Genomic DNA, 21,737 nt, shown 5'->3' on the forward strand with positions numbered 1-21,737 from the left:
TTGATAAGGGCCTAAGTCTTTAATTACTTAATTAATTAATTTTTCCTTTAAGCGTACGTAGCGTAATAATAAAGTATAATAAATTATTATAGGGCGAAGTACTATTAAGTATAGGGTAAAATATATATTATTATATAGAAGAGAGGAAAGGAAAGTATATATAAAGAACTAGCTACATAAGTAAAAGCCCTAATAGGTTAGTCCGTATACGCGTATATATATAATTATACGTATTTATTATATATATAGTTAATACGTATACAGTTTTGGGCTATAGTATTAATTCTAAATATAATATATAAAGTAGTTAATATAGTACAAGAATATTATAAGTTAACCCTATAATACCAACTAATTCTATTATTATTTGGGCGCTTCTTAAAAACCTAGACCTCCTCGCTCCTCCTCCCTCTAATTAATTATAATATAATTTATAAAACTATATTATATGAATAATAAAACATAGTTAAACCTCTATAATTATAGTACTACTTTTAATATTTATACGAAGGGAAGAAGGAGGGTAAATATTAAGGAATTTAAATAGAAAGGCAAATCTCTAACCGCCTCCCTAATACTTATATAGTAGGTATTAAAATTAAGGTAGGTACGTATATTTTAAGTAACAAGTATAATATATATAATAATAAAGTTAATATAGGGGATAGTAGTATTACTAGTAACTATAGTATTAACCGTCTTAGTAGTAGATAATTAATTAGATTGATGATTCTAAATAACTTTATATAAAAAAATAACGCTAACGACGTAGATTTAGCGATGCGCGAGTATCGATTTTATAGCCTTAATTATACGTAATATATTAGCGTAACTAAGCTAGGCTGGGCGGCTAACTCAACGATAAATATGGGGGGGACTATGTGCGTATGGAAATAGGTCTATTTGTCCATGGATTTCGTTCAAGATCTGCCTTTGAATGATTGAGCTGAGTTGACCATTGAGTCAGTGTCAAGGCAACACTCTGAATACCATCACTGGCAGTAGGTAGATGTATCGAATGTCTACTCGCCTCCAGGGCCTCAGTCCATCACGCTGAGCATCTGAAGAGACAGTCACTCCCTCATTGGAATGCAGCACCTGAGCACCACCGACTCCTCAGTCCTCGCCCACACTCTTCCCACATTTTCACACACAGCGGGATAAAAGTTTGACTCATCTCCATCCGTACTGGGTTGTTTGGTCCGACCCGAGGTGCACTCCGTTGTGGGGGACTGGATCCTGTCGTCCAATGGTTCGGCAATGGCAGGTCTTTAGCCTTTTCAGGAGCACCCTGCGGGACAATATCTGATGATCTGATAAGATTTGATCCTACCATCAGCATCCATCAGCACCTTGGCACATGGAAAATGTCGGATCATGATCCCATCACCGAGACAAAAACGCCAGATCATTCCCTGCACGTGTCAGTCGCCGTTTTGGCTCCTCCGTTTGTCTTATTACCGACTCCGCTGTCACCGTGGTGTTGAACTCGTTGGTTGATGGTGACGGGACGGATGCAGAGGTGGAATCGCATTTGTGACTGTCGGCGGAAGGCGGAAGCAGACGTGGAAGCTCAAAAGTCTGGACGACGGCAAAGTTCGTCCTTCCGAGTCAGGTCCGCAAAGGGGATTGAGAAGGGACTGAACTTGGCAGGACCGATCAAACTGAAAGGACCAGCCAAAAATTGCCTCAACGTTCCTGCCCCGTTCTTGACCGGCCTTCGTCAACTCCTTATTCCACTTTCCATTTTTGTTCGGCGTCAAGCGATCCCCAAGTGTCTGGACCGGGAAGGCGCGCAGGTACAGCACGAAACGAGTGTGATCTGGATCACTGATGGACGGGCGCGGGAAATGGCGACTGCACGGTCCCTTCCTCGCATGGGTTGATGTCAGTATGCCAGACTGGTTGCGAGTTCGGCTAAGGTACTAACAGCTCTCAATGAGTTTATCACCACTTTATGTTAAGCATCCATCTGAATCTGCACGTTCAATTACAGCCTGGGCCAATTTCATTCTTGTCTTCCGCGAGTGCTAAGTTCTCCGCATCACTCAACTCGAACCTCAACAACACCTCATCCAAATCCCCATCATCCGCAACATCATTCTCCATCCCCGCCCTGCGTGAACCCTACCTTTGTGGGCTGAAACTCTTCTCCATTCATTGTCACCTCATGGCCGGCCATAAACCAAGGCTTCCGAAACAGTAGCCCGAACCCACAGCGTCCACACGATGCCCGCCTCCTCCAGAAAAGGGTACTTCCGCCGAAGCTATCAGAACGATCATCCATCACGTCCCTGCGTGGCCCTGCCGATCAAAAGTGTTTCCATGTGTCGTTGCCAAGGTCACAGTCACTGCTGGAGTGGCCGCTGGAGACTGGACGCGAGCAAGCTTCGGCGTTACGGTTATTTCCTTTCTCGTCTTCTCGTGGCAATCGTTGGACATATCTGCTCACAGGACGTGCCGTTGTTGTCAATGGTGTTTGATGTTTCAGAACACACTTCCTTCTGAGTCCGAGTTTCCAGTCTGGTCTCGTTTCGGTTGTCGTTGACAAGTGTGTTGACAGCTTCAAGCACTGTTTATTCTCTGCCACCTGACAACCCACGCCTGTTATGTGTGTTTGGTGCGCACTACGACACCCCTTTGGCACATTTTACATTGGCGTACCTTTTCACACTGGCCTGAACATCAATTTCCCTTGAGGTTGCGGTAGAAGTAATGCCTGGGTTCTCGGACTGGTTGTTTGCAACTTGGGGGCTCAAGTGAGTCTCTTACATAGAAGAGTGACTTCATCTCTGCTGGTTTTGTTTACGGGTTGCTTTGGGGCACGCTCTTCATTGGGGTTTGATTAATAAACTTTCATTGACCTTTGTGCTGTACTACCAAGGGGAGGACCGAAACTGGCCATGAATGTCCCGTAATGGCTCAGTTAAGCACCAACCCTCTCTTCAAGAGGAAGGTGACTATGCCAGATACAAGCGCTGGACCCGTTTGCTTAGGGTACCAAGCAGGCAGTGTGACTAACATTACATTATCTTACATTGCGATACTCTTCATTTTCCCTTCTTCTCGTCCTTCTGCTTCTCATTTCCCTTCTCTTTCTCCTTGCCATTCACAGCACCAGCACCAGCACCAACATCACATTCCTTCTTATGTCTCTTCCAATCCACCATCTGACACTCCCTCGAACAATACCGTGCTTTCTTGCACTTGGAGCACTGATTCAACTCGCCTCCATTCTCTCTATTCTTTGGCTCATTGCAAAAATTGCACCTGTGCCTTACAGTGGGCGTCGTGGTTGCCGTGGCGGGTACAGATCTGGCATTAGCTGAAGCCGACTTGGTGCTAGCAGGAGGCGGGGCTTGAACAGAAGTTGGACCTGAGGTTGAAGGCCGCTTCGGATTCAGAGCCAAACTAGCGGCTTTAGCCGCCAGAGTTTGAGTCTGGGCTTGAGTCCGAGCTCGAGCAATCTCAGCTTGAAACTTGGCTTGAAACAACTCAGCTCGAGTCTGAGCTTGAGTCAAGCCAGTGCCAGTTGAAGCCGTAACCGGAGCTGAAGTCGAGGCTGGTTTCGGAGGCCGTATTTCGAGTCCTTTCGTGGACAGTGTCGAGCGAGTGCCAGTTGGAGCCGCCGTTCGAGCCGGAGCGGAGGCCGGAGCTGACCTTGTGGGGTTGGTTCGGATCCTTTTCGCAGCTGGAGGCTGGCTAATGCCGGTTGTAGCCGGAGCCGGAGTCGAAACCGGAGCTCTGGCCGGAGCTGCTGCCGAAGTTGAAACCGCACTCGGACCCGTACCTGCCGCCGACTCCACCACGGCAAGGCCAGGAGTCACACCTGTAACGGGACCAGTATGAGGATGGAGAAGAGGATGCCAGCTCATCGGGTGTTGATACGGTTCTCCAAGCCCTGGACATCCAAACGGTAAACTGATCGCCGCCCTAACAAGATGCGGCCGGATCTCCTTCCATTGTGGAACTGGATAGTCTTCACGCACTGACCAACTCTCAGGCAGTTTACCCATGCTACACGAGCAAAACACCGGATCATCCTTATGAAAGTTGGTCGCCACCGGTACCCTCTGCTTCGCCTTGTACTCGCAAGCCGGTCCATGCTCCCATGTCTGGCCGCGACACCGCTCAGCAAAAGCAGGTAAAACCTCCTTCCATGTTCTCATCGTCTGGGACATCACCCCTTGAGAATAAATAGGCATCGGCGGCTCGATGCTCCCGTCAGTCAAGAATCTGGGCAAGCTCTGGCGCAACTCCTTGGTGATCACCAGCACAGCGGTGTCCAGTATCACCGTCCCATGAGCCAAGTCCAGACAGATGCCGTCTTTCGCAATGAAGATGAGGATTCGTCTCGTCCCAGTGCGAGAATGTTCATGTTGATTACCGGTGGCAGCATCCCAGCTGACCCAACTGCCGGTGCCGGTGCCGGTGCCGCTCCCGCTGCCGCTGCCCATTCCCTTGCCGCAGTCAAGACATTTATCATGGCAAGTGCAGTCCGGCGGCTTCCGGCTGGGAACAAGGTCGCACACCGCAAACACACTCCTCCACTCTTGATCCTCCCGTGCCGTCGGCCTGAGACTTAAATCCATGTGCCTCCAGAATGACTTCGGCCTCAGTATCCCGGCCGCTACGTCAAACAGCACGGACAGGGACATTCTTAACTCGAACCTGGAATGCTCACCGGCTGTGTTCAGATACCGATTTAGAGCATCAGTAAGCTGCTTGTCCTTTTCCTTGAGCTGCTTGTCCTCGTCCTCGGGAGAAGCGCTTTTCGGGACTGGGTCAGCGTGCTGAGAGAGTTGCGAATGAATTGAGGCTTCGCGTATGGATAACTGGTGCTGGTAGGTTTGCAGCTGCAACCACCAGAGGCAGAAGCGGTCAGTGCTGCGGAGGTGAGGGTCCGGGAGGCAGCCGATGAGAGAGCCGGATTGAGAGAGTCGGGGGAGGGTGTCGAGAGGATTACCAGAAGACGACGAGGGGGATGACAAAGAAGATAAATAGGAGGAATGTAAATATGGGAGGGACCAGTTCATTGGGGTTTGAGTGCCTGGCTCCAAGTGGACGGGATGAAGGAAGGATGGGGTAAAGAAGGTCCTCCAAGCGAAGGGGTCGACCGGAGTTACTAGGTCGATGAAGCCTTTGGACCGACAAGGGCGGGTTCGTCGCATTTCATGGTTGGTGGGAAGCGGAACGTCGATGAGGAATTTCAAAGGACACAAGTGGGAGGACTTGGGGCCGTGGGAGAAGAAAGAAGCGGTGGGGTCTTTGGAGATGATGAGGTGGTAAGAGCAAGGGGTGACCGCCACCGAGCGGACTTTGCATTCCCTGTTTGCCAGTCTGTCCAGGAGACGGTCGGTGAGGAAGGTAATTCGAGTGCTTATCGAACTGATGTGTTGGTGGTTGTCGTCCATCTTGGCCGTCATCATCGTCTTGAGCGCGGAAGGCACAGGCTCCTAGCCCTGTGGTGTTTCCGCAAACCCGCACATCCTCGTCACTCCGCTTTGGTTTGGCATGTACTGACTGATGAACACAGATGGATCGAAACCCAAATTAGCCTCAAAGATCTTCAGGTCCATCTTCAGAGTTCCCGTCGCCAGGAAAGAAAGTTCGTTCCGCCGCGCAACATCTGGGCCAATCGTAGGCACAACTTCAACAGTCACCAACCCCGTCACTGCGTCCCTCATCAAGATGCTGGTAGGAACCATGAAGCTGACGAACAAATCGCTCTGCCCCTCCCACCCAAGGGGATCTGTCTCGATGTTGAGCCTGAACCGAGGCGTAAAATGCCGTCCTTTGATCTCGAGCTCACCAAACCCCGTCTGCAGAGAAGTAAACAAGTGGCCAGGCATGTTGGCGACAGGTTTACCTTCGTGGTCATGCGTAGGACGGATGCAAGCCTGCAAAGCCGGGACGTACGCCGGCTTGATCTTTCTCCTGCCCCTTCCTCTAACAGTTGTCTCGGGTTCCAAGATGTGCAAACCCGTCTCCAAACTCATCATGATGGTTTGCAAAGCGACAAGTGTGTTGCGGGGGATCCGGACCGTGACGGCGAGAGAGCTTGGAATATTAACCCAGTTGTAAAGACATGTGTTGTGCTTGCTTGCACTGGGGATTGCCTCGTGGGCGAGGTTGTACACTCTCGGTTTGATCAGGCCGTCGGGGTCAGTGATGGCGTGCTCGGGGGAGGAGTAGGCACCAAAATGGTGGAGGATGGTGGAGAGCTCCTGATCGAAGGATCCTTGGGTTTCGACATAGTTGACGAGGGAGTGCTTGAGTTCTTCAAGCATGGCTTGCAGCGTGCGGTGCCAGGCGGTGGTCTGGCGCGAGGGTGAGGAGAAAACTGGGGAGACAGGGACGGCTGAGGGGGCGATGATGGTGGATGGGGAAGACGAATCCGAGTCGCTATCGGATAAGTCTGAGAAGTGGTAGTAGGGAACAAGGGTGGGAATGGGGGAGGAGGGAGGCTCGTAGGGGTCTGATCCATCGGGATTGAAGTTGGCGTCGCGGTCGGAGTTGGAAGTTGCGGCGCTGTCGTCATGGCCGTCGTCGCCGTCTGCGGTTGCTGGCACCGAGTTGGTGGAAGTGGATGGATCGGGAGAAGAACGACAGGCTTCAATGGTCGCTGCGAGGATTTCGCTGATCTCGGCATTGACCGAATCTGTGTCGGGCTCGGACGACGTCTTCCAGATTTCGTCCAGAACCGAGAAATCCATCGGCCCCATGGACTCAGTCTCAGACGGATCAGAGTTTGGCAGTGGCTCGCCGATGATTACCACTCGGTCCTGAATGATCTTCAAAAGCGACGCAAAAGTCGCCCGATTACATGTCCTCGAACTCAACAGCCTGAAGCCCACTCCACGTTTGTGAGCATTTCCTTCAGCACCTGGATCACCAGCGCCATTGCCATCGCCATCGTTCTTCCGCTCAAACAAGTACCTTGACTCATACATCCTTGAGTAAACTTTCATCAAAAACTCCACAAGCTCTTCAGCTTGGAACCGGATCTTGCGCAGTGGCATCTCCGTCCGCTCCTTTTCCCACCTCTGCCTCTGGTTGCGGATTTCGCCCTGAATCTTGAGCTCCAGTTCTTTGAGTGCTGCTTTCTGAAACTCCCTGGCTTCGAGCAATTCCTCCCGTACTTCCGGCGGCATGTTGCGGAGTGGCTCTGGGATCTTTGCCTTGGCGGTGGTCTTCTTCTGAGATTTCTTCTTCCCCTTCGCTTTTCCTTTTCCTTGTTCCCTCTGTTCTTCTTCTTCCCACTCCTCTGCCTCCAGATCCATCAAATGCTGATAGATCTCCCTTGTCGACTTCTCAAAGTTCTCGGTCTCCCTCGCAAATTCTTCCTGCGCCTCACGCAGAGAGGGGGTTGGGCCCGGCCAGGTGTTGTTGCTGTTGCTGATGGTCCAGTCCCTGCCGCTGCCGTCGGTGGGCTGGTGGTAGACGGGGCGCTTCCACGTTAGGCGCTGGTTGAAATACTGTGCAACTGTGGCTGGAGTGGGGATTGGAGTTGGGGAGGGCGCGGGGGAGGCACCAGAAGGGGGAGGAGGGGGAGGACTCGGTGTTAGGAGAGTGGGTGGTGCTGGGGGAGGGGTAGAATGAGGGGAAGAGAAAGTGGGTGGCGGAGCAGAGGGATAAGTGTTGGTGTAGTAGTCTACTGGTGAGAGACCAAGGAGGAGGGACATTGTGAGAAGATCGCCATGGAGAAGAGTGTTTGCTACCTCCTGTGGGGTTTTCGGTCCCAGCCTCGCATCGTTGCTGGTCGAGGACCGAGGCAGGGGAAGTGTGTGCTCGGTGTACAGCGTGGAGGCCAGCCGGTTTTCGAGGAGGGGAGAGGTCGCGATGAGCACGTTCAGCGCCCCGAGATCGTCGGCCAGAGAGGACGTGTCAATGACGTGAAACGACACAGGCGCTTGACACCTATGCGACTCGCTCGGCACTGGCCTGTAATCGTCGCTGTCGAGGATCAGAGGATCAAACGAATCCCGGAAGCGATACCAATTGCCAAAAGCCGGATCCATGGGATTTCCAAGGGCAACTGCCTTGTGGTGCTGAAGGGTGTGCGCAAAAGCGAGCGCATCACCGACGAAGAAACGGAGGGTGATGCGGCCTTCGCGCCAAGCACGGCGAAAGGAGTCGCACCAGTCGGCGAACTCTTGCTTGGCGACGTCGACGAGTCGTTCCAGTTGCGAGGTTCCTTGCTTTGGGGGTGGCTGACCGACAATGGGAAGGTAGGCCGGTGCGAGGTGGAATCCTTGGAGAGGGTCGGAAGAATGGTCGATGAGGACGCCAGGGGAGGGAGTGGTGAAGAGGGGGTTGATCACCTCTCGGCGTTGGATCGTGTCCACCCTTCTCTTTGCCGTCTTTTTTCGTCTTTCCTCAGCCTGTTTCCAGGATTCTTGCGAGGGCACTTTCTCCTTTTCTTTCCCCTTTCCCTGCTTTATGTTGTCCTCCAAATCAGAATCCGTATCCGTGCTCTCGTCTGTATCCTCATCCTCATCCCTCCACTCCTCCGAACCTGTCGTCACCCCCAACCTCCAGAAATGTTCATTTGACATCGTCGCATGAAGAGTCGCCTCCAAGCCTACCGGCATCGCAGCCCTGAACGAGCACGCCGCCGCTCTCGTAGCGGCGTACGCGACTCCCACTTCTTCCTCCTCCCTTTTAAGCACAGCGGCGCCGACGCGCTTGAAAAGGCCATCTGACAAAGCCTCTTGCTGGGCGGATTCGGGACGACAGAACCAGGCGTCCCAGATTTGTGTGAGCAGCTTTAGAGTGCCTGAGTCCGTGAAGCGGATGCCGCTTGTGGGGTTGCGTGGATTGACATCTCCGATGGGGTTGGGCTGTTTGGGTGTGTAATCTTCCTGTGCCTCAGGCTCTTTGCCCTTCTGTTTTCCCTTTCCTTTTCTCTTTCCCTTCTTGCCGCTGTTGTCGCTCTTCGATGACATGGAAGGATAGGGTTGGAAGCCCCGGCCCCGACCGTAAGGACTTGCGTTCCATGTTGACATCGTTGAGCCAACAAGGCGCAGCCTCATGGCTTGCGAACGGACGAGAGAGCTGAGGTTTTCGCTAAGGTGTTGGTGGTAGTAAATGGCGAAGAGGTCATCAGACGTGGGCGGGGGGTGAGGTAAGCTTGGGGAGTAAGGGGAGGAGGGGTCGAGGTCGAAGTCAGGGTCGATGAGCAGGGTGAGGAGGAGGATGTTGCGCGCTGTGAAACAACATCAAGTGGTTAGTCTAGCTCTTGAAGATGTGGAGGGGTGAGAACAGGAGAGGGGAGGGAACATACCGATCACCAACCGATCGACATCACAACAAGTGATATCCAACTGGCGCGTTTTGTCCATGTGCGCTGTGAAGAGCACATTTCGAATGTCGCCGGACCCGAGAAGCAGGATGTTGACTGGCCCCTCTTCGCCCTTTTTGTCCGGCGGGATGTTCTCCGTCAGGCAAACCGCGGGGGTGTCGCCGAAGGGGTAGAACGTGCGGGTGACGTTCGGGCAGCCTGGTGTCAGCATCTTGGATGGATGTTTGCGGGATGATACGCCCGTGTTGTGGATGGAAAATTGTGTGAGGTTAGTTTGGGAAGAGGAGGAGAGAAATTTGAAGAAGCGATCTGAGATCGATGGCTTTGTACGCGCTAGAAGTGGGGGTGGCCTGTCACTGGGAAGAGATCAGGTGAATGGGAGAAAGCCGAGTGAATGCAAGAATCGACAAGAAGTGAAGGACGGGCACCCCTGAAAGATCAGATGGAAATTACGTAGGGCTGCGGCCTGGGAAGGCTGAATGATGTTGGCCAGGTAACAAGATGAGGGGTCACGGGTTATGCTGGTTGTAAAGCTGTCTGGAAGCAAAAGGCAGTTGCTGTAATCTTGGGCATTGTTGTCAAGGTGCTCGGAAACACAACTTCTGGCTTCTACAAGACAATTCGGTCATGTCAACATACCAATCTCGTGGATTGGAAACATAAACGGTTCGTGTCGGCGCAGCAGTTATCATCGACTAGGTTTTCGACACCCCTCCCTGTGGTGATACGCAAAGGTTCGTCTACCTACACATTTCTTCCTCTTCAGTTTAAATGCAAGTTCCTTGTCGGGTGCATCACTCACGAGCTTTGTCTGACCAGCTTGATGATGACTCCTGGCTTTTTATCCACTTTCCACCACACGAACATTCTTGCTGAAGGTGAGCGATCTGTTCAAAGTCCCACCGGCCCTTTCACCGTCGGCAGTCCCGGCTTGGTTCCTTTAGTGAGGTCCTAATGTGATCGGTTGCGAGCGGGTTAGACAAGGAGTCACGGGAGATGGCTTTCATCGTGCCGGCCATGGCTGGACGCGTTAGACATCTGAGTTCTTCAAGACTTCTTTCGTTACCTTGCGAATACGATGTACGTAATTCATGTGAATGAAGGGCCAAGTGGCTGAGGAAAGAGGTTGTCAGCATGAAGACTACCACCAGCCGAATAGGGAGAGTACCCATACAAGAAAATCCTCACATAGACTTCCTTTGGTGATGTGCTTGCATCAGTTACCCGTCTAAATCATCATCAAACAACTCGACACGGAGTGCGTTTGGATCCCAAAAGTACAAGTGAGCACAGGACATACCACCTATAGTAGCTCCGATGAATGCCTGCGAAGCTTCCATCTTCCTCTATCCAAACAAACAATCCACACTCGAAGATTGTTCTGGTCCCAAGAAGCTGCCTCTTTTTAACATGATCCCTTGCTGAATCCAGCGACGGTTACCATAAGCCCGGTTCGTGACAATGCTTACCGGGCGACAATAAGAAAGACAAGGGGCGGAAAGGCGGAAGACAGAGGAAATACGAAGGACATCACCTGTGCTTCCAATGGTAGAATCCAGAACTGATCAGATGCCTGAAGAAGCACCACAGACAGAACTTAAAACCCTCATCATCCTGCTCTCCAACTGCTCGTATTCAGACAGTCGATCCACTGCGGACACTCCGAAAACTCACAGCATCTTCCAAGCAAGCCGTCCTCGAAGCCGATAACCCAACAGCAACTTGTGACCTGTATCAGATCCCCCAACAAATTCACATCACACCGTCACACGGCAACAACATCAACCATGTTGACGCCAGTGGGCACCGGCGTCCTGCGCTACAGCTACCCCATGGGCGACACGCCAGCCGTGTGCTTGACGCAGGACATTCCCTCTTCATATCGTGTTCCCGCTCGCACCCGCGATAAAAACGACGAGCAGAAAGAAGGAAAGGAGAAAGAAGGAGAAGAGAAGGAAGGAGAGGAGAAGGAAGGAGAGGAGAAAGAAGGGGAAAAAAGAGAGGGAGAGGAGAAAGAAAAGAACCAAGAAGACAACGACAGTGGCTACGATCAGGAAGACCCAATCAGCATCTTGCTTCTTGGGTGTGGAGATCTTCGCAAGATTCTCTTCACGATCAACCATGATGGTAAGTCAGTCTAGCCGTCCATCTGTTGCAGGACGTTGCTAACTGAGTAATAGAAGGTCGTCAACTAGACATAACCTGCTGTGACAACGAGCGAAGCATCATAGGTGCGTACTCACCTCTCACATCCGTAAATGATAAAAAAGAAGCTTTGACTGACCTTCGTTTCCCACCACACAGCCCGCAACATCCTCCTCCTAACCCTCCTCATCGACATGGACTCCCAACCCCCCCTCCCTCCCTCCCTACACGACCTCTTCCCCATCTACTACCACCTCTACCTCCCACCCCGCCTCGCCAACCTCATCGTCTCACAAGCCCGCAAACTGGTCGACGTTTCCGACTCCCTCCAAGCCTGGCACAAAAGCACATACGGCCGCGGAGGCATCCGCTTCTGTGACTCGTACTCCCTCTCCCGCGTCCGCGAAATCTGGCAATGCTGGGCTCAATTCGACGGAAACGAGCCTACGATTACTGACCTCAAAGCCAAGTTCGAAGCGGACCTGGCTGCTACCAGAGATGTGAAAACCGATGAGAGAGTGGATAGCACTGGCCGTGGTCTTGTCTACACAGCAGTAAGATCAGCTGCGCCGGCAGTGGATGATGATATGCACCATCTGAACGATCTCCATCAATGGTTTTGGAGGGTGGGGCTTATTTCCATGTCGCTCACCAAAGAGAGCACGCAGGTTAACCCGATGTTTGTCACGCCGGATGGGCATGTGAGGATGCACTGGGGGTTGGATCCGCTTCTTGGGTTTCCGTTGGCGGAGGCGTATACGAGAATGGTGGACGAGCCGGAGGGCTGGGGGGCGGACGATGTGAGTTCACGGCAGAAGGTTGTGGCGCTTGTTATGGGGAAGTTTGCTGCTTGGTGCCAGAGTTTCAAGGACGCATGGGCGGAGGGGAGCGTGGTGACGAGGTGGTTTGTCGGTGATGCGGTCGCTTTTGGGCATACTTTGCAAGGTCTTGCGAGTGGCTCAATACGAACCCCCCACTGGTATCGCAGCCGGCATAGCTTTAGGCCCTTGAAGCTTGATGGGGAGGATTACCAGCCCGACAGCTCTACCCCTGCCCCGTTATCCTTTATGGTTATCGACACCTCCAACCTCATCGATGACCTCGGCGCACTCAACGTGCTAGTAGCCACCTCCCCGGTGCTCGAAAACAACCTAGCCGCCACGCTCTACACCGAGATACTCACCCGCTACCACCGCACTTACAAAGAAGAAGCCGACAACCTCCTTTGCGGCCCCCTCTCCACCGTCGCCCTCCTCCTCGGTCTGTTCTGCGTAGAACATTCCACCAACACCTCCCCTTACCCATCCCAGGATGCCATGACCTACCAAATGATGAAAAACGGATCTGCTAAGCCCAGAGACGTGCCTCCAAAGTTGTACCAGCCATACGAACGGCTGAGATGGAAGCGGCCCATAGCGCATTAGGCGTGCGCTTTCAACCCACCACCATCTCCCGAATCTATGTCTCTGCCGGTGTACCCCATCAAATTCAACGATAAGGACCTCGTCGGCCTGGTTCACCAGATATACAAGAAAATGTTCTGGGACGACTGTCAAGACGACATCATCGCCGCCATGATGACCAACATGACCCTTGCAGGCGACGGCGGCGCCCACGAACGAAGATCTAACCACAAGCTCTACACCCCAGCTAGCTTTGCTGCCTTCCTCAAATTGATCAGGAGTAGAGTGCAAGTTGGCGACTGGACCGCGACCATTGAGGCGATTCTCGCCCTAATTGAGCAGGAACCGAGAAGGCAACCACATGGAGACAGTGAGCCGGTCGCTGATTACACTCCGGAGTTGAGGGCCTGGCTGCACCTGTTGAGAGTGTATACATCGCCTGAATGGCCGGGGTCCTACAACGCCAGGAACTCAGTACCGAAGAACGAGAGGATTTGGCAGTTGAAGACGTGGGTGAACATTCCGCCGGTGATGTGCGTGACGGTGGTGGTGCCTCAGCATAAGTCACCTGTGGTGGGCAGGTTGGAGAGGGACAATTTGGGGGTTGGAAGGCCGAGTTTTGTTGAGTGTGCCATTTCCAAGCCGGGCAACGACAAAAGTTGCCACGGGTTCGCGTCGGTACAAATCGGTTATGGATGGCCGCAGCACGAGAATACTCACATAAGAGGCCCCGGGTCGATCCTCAAAATTACCATGCGTCCCCCGAGCTTGGAAGGGAAATACCATTTGATGGTGTCCTTTATGGTCCCGACGTCGGTGCTTCTGACAGGACATCCTGAGACGTCGATGGTGAAGGTCCAGTTCCGACGGACCCCCAATGTCGGCGATTATGGAGATGATCTTGGACCCGGACTGACCATATACGAAACGCCCCTCCACAACTATGATCAGGTCATCATCACCCGATACCCGCCTCAGCTTGGTGGCACACCGACTGTGCATGAGTTTCCCAGGACCTTACCTCCCCCGGATCTGCCGGCTAGCGCCACCATCGCAGCTGGCATGAACGGCACACGATACGAAATCACCTCCCTCACCGCACGCCTCCAGTTCACATCCCCCGAACTGAACTCCCGTCTCGCAAGCGGTTACACCGCCCACTGCCGCCAGGTATCACCATGTACATACCTCATCACTCTCAGCGGCAGCTTTACCGCGAGCCGCTGTGACATGAAGCCCATGAAAGCATCACTCCCTGTACCCGAAGACGAACCCGAAGTATGCACATGGGAATCAGCATTCCCCTTCTCCTTCCCCCTTCTCTCAGATGTAACCAAAGCACAACTTATTACCGGCCCTGCAAGTCCTGACAACAACTTCATCGAGCTGACCGTCGCCACCATCCGCCCAGAGGTTTTCCGGGCAACCATCTCTTCCCCATCGTGGATCTACCCCGTCCTCCTCCCCTCTTATTCTTCCTCGCCTATGCCAATCTCATGGTCCCTCCCCTACCTCCCCTGCTTCGACGACCTCCCAGTCATCGACATTGAGAAGATTCGCTCCTCTCTACCCTCATGGCCCCGCTTTACCCTTTGGCTCAACTTCCAAACGTACACCTTTGCCGATTGGGAGCATCAAATGATGGAGAACCAACCGCCATCCCTGCTAGATGACATGCTGAGCCCTGGAGAGCTGTCCTGTTTGCATTGGAAGAAGATCGTGAGGTACATGATTTGGGAGTTTGCGGGGTCCGGGAGGAGGCAGAATGTTTTTGCTGTTCGTCTGGAACGTCAAGAGAGGGTGGAGATGGTCTTCTTCGTGTCGTGTTTGAGGTTAGACGTGGCGAATCGGTGCGTGGTGCTTGATGGAGCGGTTCTCGTGAGGACGGCGGAGACGGGTGGATTGATGGACGGATTGGAGAAGGCGTTGAACGATACTGATACTGAGCTGGACACATCCCTTGATTATCTCGACACTACACCTGACGGCCTCCAGCTCTGGAAGGAGATCCTCCCAGCTTACGTCGAGCGTTGCCGAACCTGGGAGCATGACCCCGAAAGGTGCGAGTACCTCCACCGCGCCAGTGCAATGGGAGTGGTCACCCCAATGGATATTGATGACGATGAGTCCTCGGTTCTTTGCAGCTGTGGCAACGGACGACTCCCGGACAATGATAGGATCCCGCCAAGGGTGTGGGAGAAGATCAAGAAACATTTGGTGAGTGTGGCTATCTCCCCTCCGTTTGGATGTCCATTTGTCGAGGAACCATATGTCCCGGAGGATAAACCCATTGTGAATAATCAGGCTCCGCCGCCGCCGCCTCCTCCTCCTAAAGTTGTGTGCAGGAATTGTAAAAGAGAAAAGAGAAAGGATGGAGGGGAGTTGGATCATACTTGTCCCGTTTGCGGTGGAATGAAGTACTGTTCCAGGGGTTGCCAAAGGGCTGATGCACGGAGGCACAAGAAAGAAGAGTGTCCTGGTGGGAAGGGGAAAAAGAAGTGAAGGTGAAGCAGGATGTAGAGAAACACAACGTAGTAGTAAGCTTGTAACATAGAACATCAACTCAGACTGTCAAACCGTGCTCCCCAACCCTATCGCCCCTTCTTGTCCTGCCATTCTTCCTTAACAAACTCAGCGCATCGTTCCGCAACCATGACCACCGGTCCCATCGTATGCGCACTCGGGATCTTGGGAAACACGCTGGCATCTGCGATTCTCAAGTTCTCAACGCCATGGACCTTGAGCTTCTGGTCAACCACGCCTTCTCTTGGGTTTCTTGACATCCGGCAGGTGCAGGAAATGTGGAGGCTGGAGACGCAGACGCGGGAGGCGTAGGCGTCTATCTCGTTGTCCATGATTGTGCGCCAATTCGATTTTTGAAAGTGCTGCTTGTTGGGTTCGCTGTTGGTGGACGTGGAAACAGATGGTTGTCCGGCTCCAGTCAAGAGGTCTTCTTTACCAGGCACAGGGACGGGTTCCTCATCTGCTGGCTTCTTCCTCCTCTGGAGCCTCTGCAACAATCCCGTCTTGGGCTCGTAAAGAGCGTCCAAATACACCAAATCCATTCCCGGCGCAATCATCAGTGGTGCCTCATACGGATACCCCGTGTTCGTAAACTCCTCCGCCAATCGCATAGTGAACCGCACCGCCTTCCTCATCGTCACTCGATCTCTGTCATCGCTCATCATCGGGTAACAGATCTTCGGATCAGCCAACGGGTCATCAGAAGACGCAAGCTTGACATGCCCCCTGGAATACGGTTGGATGAGCGTCGTGTACCACGTGAAAAGTGACTTGCCGGAGATGTTCACGGTCAGGCAGTTGACGGGGTTGATCATGATCTCGACGTCCGGGATATTCTGAGGAAGAGAAGCGTCCATGGTGTCTTGGTCTGAGTCGTCGTTGTGTCGAACGGTCATTGTATTCTCGTCGAGAGCTGCGGTGTGTACAAAGATGCTGCGGGGGGTGGTTCCATTGACGAGTAGGCCTTTGCCGAAGAAGAGGTAGAGGAGGAGGTGCCAGAGGAAGACGAAGGCGCTTTCTAGGCAGTGGAGGGTATGTTTGCGTGGGAGCTCCATGATGATGGGGATTGATGTATGGTCGGAGAGACCCTGTCCTACTGCTGGGAGGTCATGGATGACTGGGATCTCGAGGGACTCGAGATGGTGGCGAGGTCCGATGCCACTCAGCATCAGGAGCTGGGGCGTACAGATGGTCCCACTGCAGACAATGACCTCCCTTCGGGCTTTGACCGTGTACTCGCGGCCACCTTCTCGAACCCTCACACCCGTCACCCGTGTCCCATCCTTGCTGAAGAAAAGGGTCGAAGCTACCACTCCGGTACAGATCTTCAACCCCTTCCTCTCCCTCGCCGTCTCCCTCGGCAACCAAGCCTTATACGCCGACACTCTCTGACCCTTCCCATCAACAGTCTGATCCATCACAAAGCATCCTTGTGCGCTTGCACCTGCATCATTCACCCCCTCCCCCACAGGTAACCCAACCCTCCTTGCCGCCTTCTCCACAAACGGTATACACCCTAGCTCGAACCCCGGCTTCCTAGTCTTGACCACATCCTCGGTCTTCCTAAACCACGGATCGACCATATCCCAGCTCCAGTGCTCTAGTCCATACTCCTCTGCCCAAGCGTTATACCCGCCCGCTACCCCTCTTGTCCATAACAAAGCATTGATTCGTGTCGCCCCGCCCAAGGCCTCAGCGGTCCAGAGTGCTGCTCGTCTGCCATTGGCAGCGGGGATCGGGTCGGAGTCGCGACGGACAGACTGGAGGAACGGGAATTCGAAGTTCTGCGAGAGAAGGGGTATGCGAGAGAGGAAGTTGTCGTGTACTCGGCCTTTTTCGAGGAGGAGGACGGAGACGTTGGGAGATTCAGAGAGGCGCGAGGCTAGGACGCAGCCTGCTGTGCCGCCTGCAAGGGGGAACCAGTTAGCTGGGGGCTGACCTGCACGAATGGGGGGTTGGGGACTAACCGCCGACAATAATGTAGTCAAAGGTTTGGTCGTGGATATCGGCCGCGTGGACTGTGGGGTAGGACGGCGCGAATGGCCACATCGTCGTGGTGGTTGAACAGGAAGTTGGAGACGGGAGAGCGTCTGTCTGGGCCTTTGTGCTGACTTCGGCTAAAGCGCTGTATTACAGGCGGTGTTACGCTGTAAGGATGACGTGCATCCCGCAGCCTCCCGTCCCGTCCCATCGAGGCTGATCTTCAAACACAAACACCACAGCCTTGTATGGAAACACCCAAGGTAAACAACAAAACAAGAGGTATCATTACTGTACTTATCTATCGCTTTTCCGAGCCCATTCATCTATCCCAACTCCTTTTCCAATCCGGACATCTAGAACTTCCACCCGTTAGGACCGGCCCAAGTGCCCTTGACCATGGCATTGAAATACACCCAAGGGAAGAAATCCTTCTTCAGGTGATAAAACGCCCGTCTGGGTGTTCCCTGATCCAAGGCGCCACCCACCACCGGCAGTCCACCAAACGTCTCCTTCGGCACACCCGCATACTTGAACTCAGCCAACATGACCTTGCCATACTCCGTCACCAGCGGGCACGAAGTATACCCATCATACTCCAGCGCCGGCTCCTTGCCCTCCAAGCTCCTCAGCAAGTTGCCCACAAGAACGGGCGCCTGCGAAGTAATAGCCGCCGCAGTCTTGGAAGTAGGCAAGCTCGAAGCGTCGCCGGCCGACCAGACATTCTTGAACTTGGTGCTCTGCGTCGTAGCCTGGTTCACATCGACGAACCCAGCGGCATCAGCCACCGCGCTGTTCTTGACAAAGCTGTAGGGGCCCATCTTGGGGACGACGTGCAACAAATCAAATTCCCTGGTGATCTTCTCCGCGCCCTTGGCGAACACCGCCTTGTTGCCGTTGACCTCCACAAGATCATGCGCAAACAGACCCTCCACTCCGCGCTCCTTGCGCAGCTCCTCCAGCCGCGCAGAGTACTTGGGCACGCCAAACATAGCCGGCAAAGCAGTCGCAAAAGCGATCTGGATCGCGCCGGACTCGGGAGCGGAAGGGTTATAAAGCCCCGCACGCTTCCAGTGGTCCAGAGCCATCCACATCACCTTCTGCGGGGCGCCAGCGCACTTGATCACGCCAGCGGGCTGCGTGAAGATGGCCTGGCCGCGCTTGAGCTTTTCGATGGTGGGGAAGACCTTGCTCACTGTATGGGCGCCGTAGATAGTCGACACGGGCGCGCTGGGGTCAGCGAGCGCTTCAGGCAGGCCCTTGATCTTGTCGTAGGTGATCTCGATGCCGGGAACGACGATCAAGTGCTCGTAACCGATCTTGTCGCCGTTGGCCAGGGTCACGGAGTCCGTCTCGGGGGAGAGCTGCGAAACAGCCTGGTTGTAGAACTTGAGCTTGGGGTCGATGAGGGAAGCCTCATCGCGGCGCAAAGAGAGGGCGTCCTTGAGCCCGCCGCCGACGAGCGTCCAGCCGGGCTGGTAGTGGTGGTACTGAGCTGGGTCGATCACGGCGATCTCCTCGGGCGAGAACTTGCCGGTGCGCAGGAGCTGGTGAGAGATGGAGAGGCCGGCGGCACCGCCGCCTACTACGACGATGCGGTGCGAGCGGGAGGTGCCGGTGACGGGAGCGGCGGAGACGGAAGCGAAGCCACGGCGAAGAAGAGGGACGGCGAGGGCCGCAGCCGCACGGGGGGCAGCGCGGGTGGCTGCCGTGAGGGCCGTCTTGGTGATGAGTGAGCTGCTCATCTTGAAGCTATATCCGCTATCGGAGATGAGCTGATGTTATTGTGTGTGTGTGTGTGTGTGTTGGTGTTTGGGTGAAAACGAGTGTCGTGATACGACAGTCAGTGAGTGAGTGGACTCAAGAAAAAAGACAAGACAAGATGTGTTGAACTTGTAACAAGTCTCAAATCCGAAGCGATCACCTCATCGTCGACTTCTCATCTTCCTGAGTCAGCATCCCGAATCATGCCCGATAGCCGCCGAGTGGGGCTTATTTGACGGATCCGGGGCCGGTTGTCGGCGATTAGGTGTGGGAGCACGGGCCATCTTCCAGAAACATCATGCCACTTCTCATCTCATCTTGGATCTTGGATGGTCTTGGATGATGGAAAACATGCTCATCCTGAATATCGTCCCGGAACAGAACGGGAGGAGGCCGTGAAAGTTCCAGACTCGGTCGTATGTCTGTGCAGCTGACTGAGCGGGTTTGAGGCCATTCCAAGTCACATGTGTTCCTTGACCCCGAACATGTCGGCGACCATCCATGATTGATAACTCGGCGACGTTCATCCCCGAGACATGGACGCGGCCCGGCCCCGGGACTCGGTCGCGATGTGTGTGATATATCTGTCCGTGAGATCCGTGGTGTTTGAGCTGATATTTTGCAACCGTTCTTGATCCAGTAATAAACACCGATTTTCACACACATCAGCAACCATCACAAATCTCACCATGACATCTTTACAACCCTATCTCGCTGAGATCTGCCAGACGACAACCGGTCTCTTGACAAGCAGCACCTGCGCTCCATGTCTCTACCACATCCGACGTCTCGCAACATCGATTCCAAGGAGTGCATCAACGATCGCCACCACAAAATCTCACATCTCAACCTCTTCAACGACATCACCCAACCAAAGGAGATCAATCCACCAATCCCATCCCCCTCGCTCACCACAACGACAACATACACATCTCCATCGCATAAACCCCTTGCAAGCCTCATCACCCCTTAACAGCCGAACATACACCACCTCGCCCTCCTCTTCACCCCCACCGCCTGAACCAACAATAACCCCCATCTTCGAACCCGTAACCTGCACATTCCAATACCTCGTCGCCGACCCTCTCACCCTCGTCGCCGACCCTCTCACCCTCGTCGCCGCCATCATCGACCCCGTCCTCGACTACTCACTAACCGACAACTCCATCACCACCACCTCCGCCGACGCTTTACTCTCTCTCATCCAATCCAAGAGTTACAAAATCGCTTGGATTCTCGAAACGCACGCCCACGCCGATCACTTATCTGCTTCTTCCTACTTGCAGAAACGGTTGACGGAGATTCAAGGGGAGGAGCACAAACCGCCTATTGGCATCGGCAAACGGATCGGGACTGTGCAGAGTTTGTTTTCAAAGAGGTACGGGGTGCCGGAGGAGGAAGTCAAGGAGGTGTTTGGTTATCTGTTCGACGACGACGAGGTGTTCCGGATTGGCAACTTGGAAGCGAAAGCGATTCATCTTCCGGGGCACACGCCCGATCATCTGGGGTACAAGATCGGGGATAACGTTTTCTGTGGCGACAGCCTGTTTAACGCGGACATAGGGACTGCGAGGTGTGATTTCCCCGGTGGGAGTGCTCATGATTTGTACCACTCCGGTCGGAAATTGCTTCAGAGCTTGCCGGATGAAGCCCAGATTTGGACGGGACATGATTACCCGCCTGAGGACAGGAAGGAGCCGGTTCCGTGTTTGACGGTTAAGGAGCACAGGGAGAGGAATAAGCACTTGAGGGATGGAATCACGGAAGAAGAGTTTGTGAAAGCCAGACAGGAGAGGGATCGGAACCTGGCGGCGCCGAGGTTGTTGCATCAGAGTTTGCAGGTAAACATTCGGGCGGGTAAGCTGCCGGGGGAGAATGAGAGTGGGTTGAGGTTATTGCATCTGCCGGTTAAGATTAAGACGGACAAGAAGTGGTGATTTGGACGATTTGGTAGGCAGAGGGGCAGCTAAGAAGGGGAAGGGAAAAGGAAAGGGGAGAGGCGCGCACCTTGAATACACTCAACTAATACATTACCCACCTTTCATGTGTGTTCACCGCGGTTGACACGGCTCGTCATGTGTCCCAGGCCTTCTCGACCCAAGTTTATGCCTTAAACTCTGTACCAAACGCTTCACCTTGATTTCTACATGTCGAAGCACATCTAAATTATGTGTTCTTGCTCAATGCTTTGGCATTTCAATGTGTCTCTGTGGCCTTTCGGGAGTTTCGGAAGGCCTTGTTCGGGTTCGGAGCATTGGACTCAAAGTATTGCGTTTGCTTTCACGATGGGATAAGACAGTGAGATCATTATGAGATGAACTGAAGTCTGCGATGAGATGGTGGTTGTACAGATTAAAGTACCTAGTACTCTAACAACAGAGGCAGGCGCCCCCAGAGATAAGTAGAAACCACTTCCACCGCGCTCCATGATGATGGCTTGCCTTGCAAGCACATTGTCCCAATATTGGGAATTCCGATGATCGATAAGACGGCAGGTACTAACTGTCGTACTACCTGCAAACGAAGAGAAACGGAACCGAGAAAAGAGAGAAAGCAAACAAAGAAAACAGCTAGCAAGTCGGTAAAAGCTAGCGAAAAAGATTAAAGTGACCAGACAC

General features: G+C 53.4%; 6 protein-coding genes across 6 annotated transcripts; 3 read left to right on the top strand and 3 right to left on the bottom strand.

The window, feature by feature from the left end:
* Positions 1–3,050: 3,050 nt before the first annotated feature.
* On the bottom strand, positions 3,051–9,515 carry B0H65DRAFT_575168 (uncharacterized protein; the record flags this gene model as incomplete). Its single annotated transcript, XM_062830611.1, has 3 exons — positions 3,051–5,456; positions 5,535–9,208; positions 9,287–9,515. 3 exons carry the CDS (start codon positions 9,513–9,515, stop codon positions 3,051–3,053), a joined length of 6,309 nt encoding a protein of 2,102 aa, XP_062680037.1.
* A 1,621-nt stretch (positions 9,516–11,136) lies between these two features.
* On the top strand, positions 11,137–12,873 carry B0H65DRAFT_429118 (uncharacterized protein; the record flags this gene model as incomplete). The annotated part of the gene is made up of 3 exons (XM_062824802.1): positions 11,137–11,188; positions 11,246–11,431; positions 11,609–12,873. 3 exons carry the CDS (start codon positions 11,137–11,139, stop codon positions 12,871–12,873), a joined length of 1,503 nt encoding a protein of 500 aa, XP_062680038.1.
* A 111-nt stretch (positions 12,874–12,984) lies between these two features.
* On the top strand, positions 12,985–15,299 carry B0H65DRAFT_509404 (uncharacterized protein; the record flags this gene model as incomplete). Its single annotated transcript, XM_062828310.1, is given in 4 exon segments — positions 12,985–13,433; positions 13,512–15,144; positions 15,157–15,202; positions 15,271–15,299. The coding sequence occupies 4 exon segments, from the start codon at positions 12,985–12,987 to the stop codon at positions 15,297–15,299; spliced, it is 2,157 nt and encodes a 718-aa protein (XP_062680039.1).
* A 184-nt stretch (positions 15,300–15,483) lies between these two features.
* Positions 15,484–17,424, bottom strand: B0H65DRAFT_427598 (GMC oxidoreductase-domain-containing protein; the record flags this gene model as incomplete). The annotated part of the gene is made up of 3 exons (XM_062824699.1): positions 15,484–15,552; positions 15,675–17,281; positions 17,343–17,424. 3 exons carry the CDS (start codon positions 17,422–17,424, stop codon positions 15,484–15,486), a joined length of 1,758 nt encoding a protein of 585 aa, XP_062680040.1.
* A 287-nt stretch (positions 17,425–17,711) lies between these two features.
* Positions 17,712–19,100, bottom strand: B0H65DRAFT_428004 (uncharacterized protein; the record flags this gene model as incomplete). Its single annotated transcript, XM_062824723.1, has 1 exon — positions 17,712–19,100. The coding sequence occupies one exon, from the start codon at positions 19,098–19,100 to the stop codon at positions 17,712–17,714; it is 1,389 nt and encodes a 462-aa protein (XP_062680041.1).
* A 214-nt stretch (positions 19,101–19,314) lies between these two features.
* B0H65DRAFT_215293 (beta-lactamase-like protein) lies at positions 19,315–21,436 on the top strand. The gene has a single exon (XM_062821980.1). The coding sequence runs from the start codon at positions 19,809–19,811 to the stop codon at positions 21,054–21,056; it is 1,248 nt and encodes a 415-aa protein (XP_062680042.1). The 5' UTR covers positions 19,315–19,808; the 3' UTR covers positions 21,057–21,436.
* The last annotated feature ends 301 nt before the right edge of the window (positions 21,437–21,737 follow it).

Source organism: Neurospora tetraspora (assembly GCF_033439725.1).
Source record: "Neurospora tetraspora strain CBS 560.94 chromosome Unknown B0H65scaffold_5, whole genome shotgun sequence".
In the NCBI taxonomy this organism is placed as follows: Eukaryota; Fungi; Ascomycota; class Sordariomycetes; order Sordariales; family Sordariaceae; genus Neurospora; species Neurospora tetraspora.

Bases quoted from the DNA above. Each gene is read 5' to 3' on its own strand.
- B0H65DRAFT_215293 (XM_062821980.1), top strand. From the start codon at position 19,809: ATGACATCTTTACAACCCTATCTCGCTGAGATCTGCCAGACGACAACC.